The 14,895-nt window shown below is 39.7% G+C and overlaps 1 protein-coding gene across 1 annotated transcript; it reads right to left on the bottom strand.

Moving 5' to 3' along the window:
* Positions 1-6,849: 6,849 nt before the first annotated feature.
* On the bottom strand, positions 6,850-9,872 carry LOC102254006 (40S ribosomal protein S20). Its single transcript, XM_005870977.2, has 2 exons — positions 9,827-9,872; positions 6,850-7,226 (listed from the first exon to the last, which is right to left on the bottom strand). Exons 1-2 carry the CDS (start codon positions 9,870-9,872, stop codon positions 6,880-6,882), a joined length of 393 nt encoding a protein of 130 aa, XP_005871039.1. The 3' UTR covers positions 6,850-6,879.
* Positions 9,873-14,895: the final 5,023 nt, after the last annotated feature.

The raw sequence follows: 14,895 nt of genomic DNA, 5'->3' as shown, positions 1-14,895 counted from the left end.
GAGAGAGAGAGAGAGAGAGAGAGAGAAACATCGATCCTTTGCCTCCTTTATGCACCCCAACCGGGCATAAAACCTGAAATGAAACCTTTTATTGGCCAAAGCAAGTCATATGACCAAACTCAAAGTCACTGGGGTTAGGGAAGTATACTTTTCTACTCTACTGGAAGGCACTGTAAGGTTACTGGCAGAAAAAGGAGTGAAGAATGGGGAACAATCATCCAATCTAAGATATTGGAGTAGAAGCAGAGTTATTCCTGGTGGTGAGAAACACACTAAAATATAGATCATTTAATTTTTAACATAGCAGCTGTCACCCAGTAGGTGTTCAATAAATTTATATTGGATGAATGGGTGGGTAGTAGAATAAGGATGGAAATGAAGGAAGGAAGGAAGGAAGGAAGGAAGGAAGGAAGGAAGGAAGGAAGGAAGGAAGGAAGGAAGGGAGGAAAGAAGTTAGCTAATAGCCAGTTGTTTGTTGCAACTCAGAGAAAGCCATAAGGGAAATAACTAGAGATGGTACATACAAGATTGTACTAGTCCTTTGGGTCTATAGTGGGTTACCATAATAAAAGGATAAGGAGATTTTGTGGACCATATGGTTCCTTTTATTAAAACCTGGTACTTGGAAATTTGACTTTCACCATACCAAAATGTTATTTAAACATAACTATTTCCTTTTCATTCTTCCTTAATATTTATCAAAGTTCTTGAAAGTGACAGCATGCCCCAACTTGCCAAAATAAGCCAAGAAAGAGCTTTTTCTTCATGCTTGGCCAGAGTTTTAAAGAGAAAGAAGGGTCAGGGCACAGATGGGTTTGGGCAAGAGACAGCAACAAGTATCAACATGACAAAAGTTCCAGGGAGAGGTAAGATTCAGGGCTGGGAGACATGCATAGCTGACTTTCCCACCTGGAAATTCACCCTCCAGAGCTCAGCTCAGTTCACTCTCTGTGTGAGAGTAGGTTGGGTTCTAGTACAGTGCAGGGAAAGGGCTCTGCCTGGGAACTTAACTATGCCTCTAAAACAGGGTCCCAGCCTCTCTTTCCACCTCTCCTGTGGCTGCTTTCTTAACCTCTGACCTGTGCTGCAGTAAGAAGGAATTACTTTCTAATGCTGCCTCCTCCAGGGAGCTTTTACTGATGGATAAAGAAACCCCATCCTCCTTTGATCCCATGTTCACATTTACTTGTGCTTCTCTTATGGCCGTTTTTTTTTTCCTCTACTTGCTGTTGTTCTTTTGTGCCTTTGCCTTACCCTGTGAACAACTGGAGGTATATGTCTGCCTCATCTCTGTATTTCCTGCCATGCCCCACCCCATATCTATAAGAACCCCCAATATGAGCACATTGATTTATCTCCCTTGCCATTCTATTTTAGGGTCTCTGCTATGTGGTAGAGCAGTGGTTCTCAACCTTGGCTGCACATTAGAATCAGCTGGGAATCTTTTTAAAATCCTGATTTCTGGGCCTCATCCTCCAGAAATTTTGTTTCTTTGTTACTAATGTGGTGGCTTCACCCCATCACAAAGAAACAGAATTTCCGGAGGATGAGGCCCAGAAATCGGGATTTTAAAAAGATTCCCATGTGATTCTAATGTGCAGTCAAGGTTGAGAACCACTGTGGTAGAGGCTGTATATTGTGGATTTAGAAGTGCAAGCTCTGGGAGAAGGACCTGAATAGACACTTCTCCAAAGTGGACATACAGTTGGCCAAGAGACATATGAAAAAGTGCTCAAAGTCACTAATCATCAGAGAGATGCAAATTAAAATGACAATGAGGTATCACCTCTCACCTGTCAGAATGGCTACCATCAACAAATCAACAAATGACAAGTGCTGGTGAGGATGTGGAGAAAAAGGAACCCTCGTGCACTGCTGGTGGGAATGCAGACTGGTGCAGCCACTGTGGAGAACAGTATGGAGTTTCCTCAAAAAATTAAAAATGGAACTGCCATTTGACCAGGTGATCCCACTTCTGGGAATATACCCTAAGAAATCAGAAACACCAGTCAGAAAGAACATATGTACCCCTATTTTCATAGCAGAACAATTTACAAAGCTAAGATCTGGAAACAGCCCAAGTGCCCATCAGTAGATGAGTGGATAAAAAAGTTTTGGTATATTTACACCACAGAATACTATTTGGCTATAATAAAGAAGAAACCCTTACCCTTTGAGACAGCATGGATGGCAGTGGAGATTATGGTGCTAAGTGAAATAAGCCAGTTAGAGAAAGATAAGTATCACATGATCTCACTCATATGTGGAATCTAATGAACAAAATAAACTGATGAACACAATAGATCCAGAGACAGAGAAGCATGGAGCAGTCTGATAAATCTTAGAGGGAAGGTGGGGATGGGGAGAGATTAACTGGGGAATTTATATGCATATATGCATAGCCCATGGACACAGACAATAGTGTGGTGAAGACTTGGGGGGAGGGGTCGGGGGGGGGAAGGGGTCAATAGTAAAAAACAATAAAATAAAACCGAAGTGCAAGCTCAGGAGTTCTGGGTTTGAATCTCAATTCTTTCATTTCTTGGCTGTGGCTTTGGACAATTTCCTGAACTGCTCTGTGCCCGCACATTCTCATCTATGAAATGGGATTGTGTGGGGGAATTAAATGAGTTTGCAAATTCGAAAGATATAAATAGTGCCTAACAGTAAGTTCTCAATATATACCCTGTTGACAATTACATGGAATCTTACTCTTTGAAATCTAGTTCATTTTCAGCTCAGTGAATGAAAGAAGCACAAGAAGTGAGTTTACACATGTTGATTTTAGGGTTCAATCTGGTAGTCAATGGCCCAGCTGTCCATTTGTCTAGTGGAATTGGCCTAGCTGTGAATCTGTGAGCAAAACTGGGAGATTTTAATTTTCTTTTCTTTTACTTTTGTCCTAACTCAAATATTTTCAGAACTTAAAAATTCAATTAGGTACTTTCTCCAAGTGGACATTAAGATGTTTGGAAAATTAAAAACAACAACCTGTTAGCAGTGTGGCTTGAATGTACTCACTGCTTCTCAATACTAGCTGAACATTAAAATCACCTGGGAGTTTTAAAAAAATCTTGATGCCTAGGGTGCACCCCAGATCCATAACATCAGATCCTTCTGGCACAGGCATCTGACCTTTTTAAAGCTTCCCAGGTGATTCCAATGTGCATCTGGGGTGAGACCCCTGAAAGGAATTCTCTGACAGGTAGATTGTCTTTGCAAACACCTCACTGAAGTGTAAAAATGTAAAAAAAACAACCCAAAAAACACCAAGAAGAATGCTAACAGGCTCATTTAAACTTACTATATCCCATAATATTGCAAATAGAAATATGTAAGCCTATTTTCTTTTTGACCATGAGTTGTGGCCAATGATAAAGTGGCCCCAATCAGCAAAAGCACTTGCAAGGTCTGATAATTTGGCCCTTCCCTCCCTCTTCAACTTTCTGAATGTGGATTTTGGATTCTTTTCTTAAGTGACCCGTGTGGTGAATAGATTGTCCCAAGAGCATGAGTCAATCCTGTTCATGGTGTTCCCTGCTGCTCTTTTTTCTAGGAAATCCACTTGTGTTCTAAGGAGATGATTACAAGTATATTCACCTCTGCCCCCAGCAAGTCATTGAAAAGCCAAGCTAAGGCCAAAGCTTCACCAAAACAATTTTGTAGAGATTCAGATGTAGAAAATACATACACAACTTCTGAGTCCCAAAGTCTCTTATAAACGATTGATAGACAAGCTGCCTGATTAATGTATATCACTTCATTTGAAGGCATATTCACATCAGAGCAATGCCTCATTTATCTGACTTCTCAAAGAATGAGGAAACTCACATTCCATAATTTTCTGAAAATTGAAACTAATTCTTTTGGATGATCAAATCTTTCATTTTAACCTCTTTATTTAAAAAATTATTATAAATGTGGCCTACAATGGCTGTTTTCTTTAGTAGAGAATATGAAAAATGGGAAATGGGAAGTGGGATATTACGTCAAACCTCCAACTCAGTACGACTCAACTTGAGCTCATCGTCTTCCCCTCAGAACAAGCTTTGCTTCCACTCTTCTCTGTCCCAGGTAGAGGCACTGCCAACCACACAGCTCCTCAGAGAATCAGCCTCCACGGAGGCTCCTTCTCCCTCATACTCACCCCAGTTAGTCCCCTGACCCTGCTGATTTTACCACCTGAGTATTTCTGAATCCTCTCCCTCATCTTTATCTCTACCACTACCACCCCTTACCAATAACCACCTCTGCCTGTACTACTGAAAAAGCTGCATCTCCACACCTCAACAATGGTCTAGTTAAAGTACTCACCTGCTCAGGTAATATTGGTGTTTGGAAATCTTTCAATGGCTTCCCACTGCCTGCAGGATAAAGCCCAAGCTTGGGAAGAGAGTATAGAACACCTTTGGTGACACAGCCTCTGAGCCTCTAACTTTTCCTCTAACCTTCCCAACCTGTCTGTGGACGCTCTGGTTGAAATCAGCTCTGCTTAGGCTCCTGCGCACCGGAGCCTCTGGGCTTTGCTCCTCTTATCTCCTGGACCTGGAATACTTTTCCCCTTGTCTTCCTGCTTATTGGCTGAGATGGATGCCCCTCCTTAGAGGTCCCATAATGCCTTGTGCATATGATAGGGTCCAGATGAAGAACATGCTCAATTCAATCATGTGGGGATTCAGTTCAGTGTCCACTCACATTTTTTTCTCCCTGCTTTCACTCTCAGCTGCCACTTATCAAGGCCATCTTTGGGCACATTTTTTAATTGCCTCCTAACTCCCCTGACATTCATGATAGCAGCTTTTAATCTGCAGGGCTTGGGGAATTTGATAACCAGGCTGATTAGGAGTTGTAGATCCAAAAAAAAAAGTCAAGAGCAGTTAGGTCTGGATCTTGGCACAATGGGTGATATATTTTTCTCTCTACTTTTCATTTTTAAACCAAATTTCCTAATGAATATGCAGTATATTTACGATGATAAAGATATAGATTAAGAGTTTCAGTAAAGCTTTTAGGGAAGGTCAGCACTTTAGGCTAACAGCGGTTCTCAACCTGTGGGTCGCAACCCCTTTGGCGGCTGAACGACCCTTTCACAGGGGTCGCCTAAGACCATCCTGCATATCAGATATTTACATTATGATTCATAACAGTAGCAACATTACAGTTATGAAGTAGCAACGAAAATAATTTTATGGTTGGGTCACAACATGAGGAACTGTATTTAAAGGGCCAGAAGGTTGAGAACCACTGCATTAGAATCTAAATGGGATCTCCAGACCAGGACCAGCAGCCTCATCTAGAAACTTGGTAGAAATGAATAATTCCCCCCGCCCCCCCCCCCCCCCCGTGTCTTGTGTCCATTGGTTAATCTTATATGCATGCATATAAGTCCATTGGTTGATCTCTTAATCCCCCCCCACAAACCCTCCCCAGGCTTCCCACTGTAGTTTGACAGTCTGTTCAATGTTGTTCTGCCTCTGCATCTACCTCACCGGGGCCGTTTCAACCTCACCGGGGCCGTCCCGACCTCACCAGGGCCGAGAAATGAATAATTCTTGGTTCCACCCCAGGACTACTGAATCTGAAACTGAGGTGGGAGCCTAGCAATTTGTGTTTTAACAAGCCCCCCAGGTGATTCTGGTGCAGACTTAAGTTTGAAAATCATTGGTTTGAGGAACTAAGTCAAGAGCATTAACCTAGAGCCTCTAACAGTGATGGCGAGCCTATGACACGCGTGTCAGAGGTGACACGCGAACTCATTTTTTTTGGTTGATTTTTCTTTGTTAAATGGCATTTAAATATATAAAATAAATATCAAAAATATAAATCTTTGTTTTACTATGGTTGCAAATATCAAAAAATTTCTATATGTGACACGGCACCAGAGCTAAGTTAGGGTTTTTCAAAATGCTGACACGCCGAGCTCAAAAGGTTCACCATCACTGACATAGGCCTTGGTGACAACTGCTATTTCAGATGCTTAGAGGTTTTTTGGTTGTTGCTTATTTCTAAGTTCAGGGTCCTGTGTTCTATTTTAAAAATGCTGGCCAAAGTATTGACTGAATGGGAAACTGTGATAGAAGAAAATTGCTGCTAATAAGACACAGAGGCCAGGAGTCATTGGGGCACTAACTATGACTTTGGGAATGCAGTATTATAAGGCAGGGAAGGTGTCACAGAAGGTAAACTGGGGGAGAAGAAAGTACCTTTCTTTCTTTCTTTTTTTGTTCTGGGGAGAGCTTGGGAACTGTGTCTGGCTTCGAGCTCTGGAATAACATTTCAAAGTTTTATTTATTTTGACATAAATAAATTTGAAATTTAAAACATAATACAAAGTAACCTGTGCAAACAGATCAAAATTGTATGTGATGAAAAGTAACTCTTCCATCTTAGAACCCTAGACTCTCTTTTCAGAGTTAACCACTCTTTTTTTATTTTATTTTTTATTGATTAAGTTATTACATATGTGTCCTTATCCCCACATTACCCCCCAACCCCCCACTCATGCCCTCACCCTACTGTTGTCTGTGTCCATTGGGGCCTATATGATGCTTGCATATAAGTCCTTTGGTTGATCTCTCCTCCTTACCCCCACCCTCCCATACCTTCCCTCTGAGGTTTGATGGTCTGATTGATGCTTCTCTGTCTCTGGATCTGTTTTTGTTCATCAGTTTGTGTTGTTCATTATATTCCACAAGTGAGATCATGTTATATTTATCTTTCTCTGATTGGCTTATTTCACTTAGCATAATGCTCTCCAGTTCTTTCAGACATATTCTATTCATCCACAGCATATATAAATTCATATATCCCCTTTTGACACAAAAAGCTTGTCCCCCCCCCCCTTTAACAACTGATAGTCAATTTATTAAAAAGGCTGATTTAAGCATCTGCAATGGTGACTTCAATCTCCACTCCTGGCTCAATACTGATGGAAGTAATCTGCTTAACAACCTCAGAAGGGCTGTGCAAGTCAATGAGTTGCTTGTGGATCCTCATCTGAAACCGATCCCAAGTGTCAGAACCCTCCCCACAGGGAGTTTTCCTTGTAGTGATTCTCAGAGTCTTGGTCAGTATCTGGACTGGCCCTTTCACTTTGAGATTCTTTTCCTTTGCGCCTCTGATCAAGTCAGCACACACCTTCTCCAGGGACTTGACGTTGTGGCTGGTTAGAGTGATTCGAATGCGGTGAATCGCCACCTCTGGATCCACGGGTGTCTTCCCGGTATCTTTATTTTATTACTAGAGGCGGATGCACGAAATTTGTGCAAGAGTAGGTCTTCCTTCCCCGGGCTGCCAGCACAGGCTTCCCTCAGGCACCTGGGACTCGGGCTTCCCATCGCCCGGGGGAAGGCACCCGAGACCTGGGCTTCCCTCACAGCCCCAACTTCGTCCAGAAGGACGTCCAGAAGGACGTCTGGTCTAATTAGCATATTATTATTATAGATTATTTTTTATAATTCTTTATTGTTGAAAGTATTACATATGTCCCTGTTCCCCCTCCCATTGAACTCTCCCACCCCCCTCCAAAAGCCAATGCTGTGGCAAGGCTTCCTGATGGACTTGTTCCTAGGCTAGAAGAGCAAATAGTGGTGAGTCAGGAGCAGTCAGGATGGTGAGTCAGGAGCCGGTTGGATGGAGCTGCACTGCAGCTGCAACCACATCTTCCTCAAAGAGCTCTCTCTCTTTTTCAAAAAAAAAATATTTTTATTGATTTCAGAGAGGAAGGGAGAGGGAGAGAGAGATAGAAACATCAATGATGAGAGAATCATTGATGGGCTGCCTCCTGCATGCTCCCTACTGGGGATTGAGCCAGCAACCCTGGCATGTGCCCTTGGCTGGAATGGAACCTAGGACTCTTCAGTCTGCATGTTGTTGCTTTACCCACTGAGCAAAACCAGCTAGGGCTAAGGTAATAAATTTTTAAATGTAGATGAAAAGGACAAAATCCTAGAAATATATAATTTACCTAACTTGATTCAAGAAGAAATAGAAAACCTGAGTAGCCTTATAATCATTAAATGAGTTGAATCATCAGTCAGGTTTTTCCACAAAGAAAACACACCAGGTCCAGATGGTTTTCCATATGAGAAAACACTGAAATAAATTTTGGATGGATTAAAAAGTTAAATGCAAAAGGCAATACCCCAAAACTTTTAGGAGATAATAATATATCTAAATATCTGAATGACTTCAGAATAGAGATGACTTTCTTAAATAAGAACAAAGTTACATTAAGATTAAAATCTTCTGTTCAATAAAAGATACTTTTAAAAAACATGAAAAAGAAAAACCACAAACTGGGAGAAGATATTTCAAACATAACAAAAAAATATTGGTATTCAGAATATACCAAGAACTCCTGAATGTAAATAAGAAAAAAGACAAATACTAATGTAAAAAAGTGGACAAAGGACTTGAGCAGGCATGCAATAGAAGAAATATGTTTTTAAGAAACATGAAAAGATTGCTTGACCGCATTAATAATCAGAGCAATGCACATTAAAACCACAATATAATATCCCTCATACCCTCCTAATTAACAATAATTGAAATGGAGATGAAATTAACTATTGGCAAGGATATGAAGCAATTAGAACTCTTCTACATTAATAGTGTAAGTGTAAGTTGGTATAACCACTTCCAGAAACAATTTGGTATTATCTAGTAAAGTTGAAGATTCACTCACCTTCTGGTGTAGCAATCCCAGTCCTAGATATATATGCTAGAACGAGGACTTTTTTTTGATGCAATACTTTTAATAGTAAAAAAATTGAAAAAATTCAATTTATACTACAAGAATGTATAAATAAATTATGTTTTATACATAAATGCAGTGAAAATGAACAAACTACTGCTTCATATTGACATGTATGTTGGTCTGTAATTTACTTTGAAATCATTCAAAAAATAAGATGGATGAATGAATAGATAAAAGGATAGATAAATATGTGATATAACAAGTATAGTAAAATGTTGATGATAGACTCCATGAAGTGGGTATATAGGGATTCACTGTAAAATTATTTCAACTTTGCTGAGTGAAGAGTTTTATAATACAACTAGAGGCCCGATGCACGAAATTCATGCAAGAGTAGGCCTTCCTTCCCCCAGCTGCCGGCACCAGCTTTCCTCCCTCCAGCCACCGACAGGCACCTGGGAACTGGGCTTTCCTTGCAGCCCCGGCTTCATCCGGAAGGACATCTGGTCTAATTAGCATATTACACTTTCATTATTATAGATATTGGAACAAATAAAGATAAATGCAGCACTAAAATTAATTCAAGAAAGAATGCTCTGTCTGGTGTACCAGTTAGGTCAACTTTAATCTTAAGTTGCCACTTACTTTTCAGAAGCATCTGTAACCATTTGACCCACAGAAGACTGGTCAAATCAAAGAGTGCAGTGACATGTGAAGAATGAAAGCAGGCTGATATTTCTTGTTGGCATTTTTACCAATTTCCTTACTGGATATATGTGTGGTTTATATTGAATATTTAATCTCTATTAACAAGATTTTTCCTCTGGTTATGAATATCCCTGTTGTCACATGGTCATCTATCTCTAAGTTCCAACTGAATTGTAAACTCATCCAAGCTATAGTTTTTTGTTGTTTTTTTTGGTCAGCTAATTCTTTAATATATTCCTGATGTTTGATTTCCAGAATCCCTTTAAGCTGTCAAACTATAGTTTGTAACCTCCAGAGTCACAAACCCAATGGTTCATCAATATCAACTTTGCTCTAATAAACCACAGAGGAAAAGTAGCTCTCTGGAATAACAGATTTAAAGAAAGTGTAAGCTGGATTGTCTGGGGAATAGAATCATACAATCCTCATCATAATGGCTCTTAGGGCTTAGATGCAGTCTGGTCATTCCGTAGATGAAGAAACTGAAGACAGGAGAGATTGTGACATATCCAGAGTGATATAGCTATTTAGTGTGGTTATCTTTGGATATTTTCTTCTTTATGCCCATTTTATACTATTCAATAAGATTATAGGATGTAAATGCACATGTACTTAAATAAACATCCACCCTTTCCCCAAAGGGGTGCTTGATTTTAAAGGAACTGTGGGTCTTAAGAGACTCTGAGATCCTATCCAACCCATTTGTGGGGTGAAATGGGAGCAGGTGAACACAGGTGATGGAATGTCCTCCTATAGTCAACCTACAACTTCAATGAAAAGTACCTGTGATGAAAGTATGGATACTTTCTACATTGTAGATGAACCTTCAGTACATTATGCTAAGAAGCCAGACATAAAAAGGTCACATGTTGTATGATTCTATCTATATGAAATATCCAAAATAGGCAAATGACACAGAAAGCAGTTTGGTGGTTCCCATAGGCCAGTGGTCGGCAAACCGCGGCTTGTGAGCCACATGCGGCTCTTTGGCCCCTTGAGTGTGGCTCTTCCACAAAATACCACATGCGGGCGCGCACGTACAGTGTGATTGAAACTTCGTGGCCCATGCCCAGAAGTCGGTTTTCGGCCTGGGCAAGTCTATTTTGAAGAAGTGGCGTTAGAAGAAGTGGGGGGTGTCGGGAGACAAGGCGCAGGCGGGCCGGGGGATACGCAGCATGGGGGAGGCTTGCACGATTCATGCACGAGTTGAGTGAGCCAGTTAGTCAGTAGTCTCATTGTGCAGTGGTTAGTGCTAGTCGTGTCCACAAATCGCGTGCGGGTGACAAAAGTAAAGTTTATTAAGTTAATTTTAGGGAATGGAGTGAAAGAAGATGTAGTGTTGAGGACTGAGTAAGGTATGTTGAGATGGTTTGGACATATAGAGAGGATGAATGAAAGGAGATAGACGAAACAAGTATACAAGACGAGTGTGGATGGGAGAGTTGGAAGGGGTCGACCTCAGCGAACGTACCTCAATCAGATTGAGGACGTTTTTAGCAAAGGCTAGCTTAGGAGTACCCTAATTAACTTAATAACAATGTACCTACCTATATAGTTTAAGTTTAAAAAATTTGGCTCTCAAAAGAAATTTCAATCGTTGTACTATTGATATTTGGCTCTGTTGACTAATGAGTTTGCCGACCACAGCCATAGGCTGAGGGGAAGGCAAATGGGGAGTAACTGCTTACTGGATATAGGATTTTATTTTGAGGTAATGCAAATGTTTTGAAACTAGATAGAGGTGGTGATTATACAACACGTGAATGTACTAAATGTCACTGAATTGTTCACCTAAAATGGTTAATTTTATGTTATGTAAATTTCACCTCAATAAAGAAAATATATCTGTAGGAGGGAGAGAAAACAATATGGCAAAACAATCTGTAGATCTAGGTACAGACCATTGGGAATTCATTGTAATATTTTAGCAACTTCTCTGTTAGGTTTTAACTTGTTAAAAATAAAAAGGTGATCACAATAAAATATCTCTAGAAAACTAAGAAACAATTTAATGAGATTGCTAAATTGAGGTCAACAGCTGCATTATAAAATTCATGCATCATATCATCATTTGATCAGTAGCATGTCAAAAATAGGAACAACTATTACTTCATTGGCCAGTAAAGTTTCTAGCAGTAAAAATTACTTTTTAGGAGAGTCACAATACAATACTGTTTAATGTAGGAGCTTATTAAGATATAAATTTCTGAACATCACTGCCCTTTATTGGGTCACTCTGAACAGATGGTATTAACATGTGGTTTAATTGAAAGATCCGATTTTTTGAAACTTGGTGTGTTTATTCTGGCTTAGTCACCATCAGATGAGTCTTCCACATCTACTGATGTCCAAAAGCAAAGGGTGCATGCTGACTGAGAGTGTGAGAGTGTCACAGGAGGAACAATAGGGGCATAGGTGACCATCCTGACCATTTCACAGAGTGTTCTCAAACTCAAATCGCATCATAGAAAAGATAACACCCCATCTTGGAACTTCAAGAGAGGACAGCTTGTCTGCCTCCACTGCACAGTGGGTCGAATGAAGTTAATGCCTCCCTGGTTCCCTACAGGCCCATGAACTAACTGTAACTTTCCTATCCAACTATCTGTGAGGCCTGAGAGGTCAAATCAACCTGTTTACACAGGGTGGGAGGCTACTTGTTTCTCTAAGATCTACCAAAAAAGTACACCAAGACACATAAGGTTGCACAAAAATGTGACTATATTTAACACTACTGAACTGTACATTTAAAAGTGGTTGAGATGGTAAACTTAATGTTCTATGCTTTTGTGCTAACATAATTTTAAAAAGACACATAAGACCCAAATTTTATTTTTCATGCAGCAGATCTAAGAATTACTTTCCTTTTGTCCAAAATGAAGGTGTACTGCCAATCTTTAAATCCCAACGTGACTTAACACACTCCAAATGAAATACAATTTTCTCATACAGAGGGAAAAAACCTAGAGAAACACTCAGGCCTCTGTACAAATCTTTGCTGAGCAAGAAAAATGAACAATAAGGATAGATTAATGGCAGAAGAACATTAAAAATAGAAAAGAACTATTGATTTGAAGGTGTTACTTCAAAAGATAAGTACCAATAAAGATTGGAGAGCAATAGTCTCCATACTTTAAAAGATGATGTGAACTGATCTATTGTCCTTTAGGGTTTACTCATGCTTTTGAGATGCAATTTACTGTTTATATAGACACTGCTTTGGGATTTAACAAATCATTAAAGGGCATGGAAGGTTCAGTTCATAAATATAACTTTTGTAGAGTGGCAAATACCAGAATGCTCTACTAAAATTCTATTTAATAACTGAGGTTTGCTTTTTTTTTTACAAAATTTTTCATTTTCTGAGAATTTTGATCAAGCACATGAGAACAAATGCATGCTAATAAATCTTTGATATTAATCTTTTATAAGGAGATCATTATAGAGATAATAGAGATCTGCTGTCCTATTTGGTAGCCACTATAAATATGAGGCTTTTAAGCTATTGAAATGAGGCTAGTGTGAGTTGAGATGTGCTGTAAGTGTAATGTACACATCAGATTTCAAAGACTTAGTATGAAAAAATAATGTAATACGTTTTAATACGTTTTATAGATTACATGTTAAAATGATATTTTAGATACATTGGGTTAAATAAAATATATAATTGAAATTAAATTCTCACTTTTTAAAAATCCTCACCCGAGGATATGTTTTAGAGAAAGGCAGGAGAGACACAGAAAGATCAACATTGATGTCAGAGAGAAACATAGATTGGTTGCCATACATGCTCCGACCGGGGATCAGATCTGCAACCTAGGTATGTGCCCTGATTGGGAATCAAACCCGTAACCTATCTTGTGTACAGGATGATGCCACCTGGCCAGGGCTAAGTTCTCATTTATTTAATGTGGCTACTAGACAACTTCAATTTCCATTGTGTGTTTAGCATCATATTTCTAATGGACAATGCTGTAAAGACCATTTCAATGTTCTATCCCATTCTTTCACTCTTTAAGTGTTTCCATGTATTGTATGTAAACATAGCCATGTGTAAATTCAATATCCTAATTATCAAAGTAATATATGTTCTCTTTTAAAAAGTGGAATATGTAAAAACCACTAAGAAAAAAATACCCAGAGATAAACATTCTTCCCTCTATAATTAAAATGTCTGTTTAAGCATGACTTTTGTGAACACATTTATATTAAACATTCAACTAATAAACAAGTCTACACAAAGTAGTGTTGGCACTGGAGCTGATTCAGACAGGTCACTTGAAATTGCTTTTGTTCCTCAGCACTTGTTTCCCAGTGGACTTCTCCTCCATTTAGGTTTATTTCGTTGGAGTAAGAAATGCAAAAATTTGTCATTGTACTTGACCTTACAAATCTCGGGGATGGCTTGGAAATGACTATATCAGTTACATAATGAAAAGTGATCTCTTGATAAAAAATTGCCAAATATCAGAGAAAAAGTATACTGACTGTCAGCATATCAATAGGACTGAGCTGAAGAAACTAGTCTTATTTTTTTTTAATCCTCACCCAAGGATATTTTTTCATTGATTTTTAGAGGGAGTGGGAGAGAGAGGGAAAGACATAGAGAAACACTGATGTGAGAGAAACACATCAATTGGTTGCCTCCTGCATGATCCCCGACCAGGGCCCAGGCCAGGGAGGAGCCTGCAACCGAGGTACGTGCCCTTGACTGGAATCGAACCTGGAACCCTTCAGTCCACAGGCCAACACTCTATCCACTGACCCAAACCAGCTAGGGCAAACAAGAGTCTTAAATAACATGGGATTTAGTAAACTGCTGGCTGAGATATTTTTTGAATGCAGGAATTATGATTTTTTTAAAAAAATCACTTATTATTAGCTGTAACACAACAGTGTAACCTACATAACAGTTGGTTAGAATGGAACTTGTCCCACCTCAGATTCAGCTGAGGTGTCAATACTGCAGATATCAGATACTAAAGTGAACAGAAGGTGAAACCCCACAGACAGAAACCACAGTGGAAGCATTCAAGTTGTTTCTATGATGTGGCAACCCTCCACCAGAACAAGGGCATCAAAAGAGGTCAGGGTATGAAGAGGTTTCTATGAAGAGAGCTCTTGCTGTGCTTTAAGGGTGGAAGGACCACAACCTTCACTGTAAGCCTTGTGGGGAAGACTTCTGAAGGGCTGCTTGGGAGTTTTGGAAAGTATTTCCTGCAGAGATAGAGAGAAACAGTGTCCAACTCATACCTAAAAAAGCCCAACATTTCCACTTCCTCTTCACTCCCACTCTAACCCCCAAGGGGTGAGATATAAAAAAAAGCTAGGGTGTTATTCTTCTGTAAATGGTGTGTCTGTATCATGGTGGATGGTTTCTTTGTTGTTGTTGTTTTATTTTTTTAAATCTTTATTGTTGAAAGTATTACATATGTCCCCCTTTCCCCCCAATTGACTCCTTCCAGCCCACCCCCACCCCTCGCCCCAGG

The sequence above is a fragment of the Myotis brandtii genome, unplaced genomic scaffold, assembly GCF_000412655.1.
Source record: "Myotis brandtii unplaced genomic scaffold, ASM41265v1 scaffold326, whole genome shotgun sequence".
In the NCBI taxonomy this organism is placed as follows: domain Eukaryota; kingdom Metazoa; phylum Chordata; class Mammalia; order Chiroptera; family Vespertilionidae; genus Myotis; species Myotis brandtii.
Note: the sequence above shows the minus strand (reverse complement) of the source record. Positions and strands in the feature narration are given on the sequence as shown.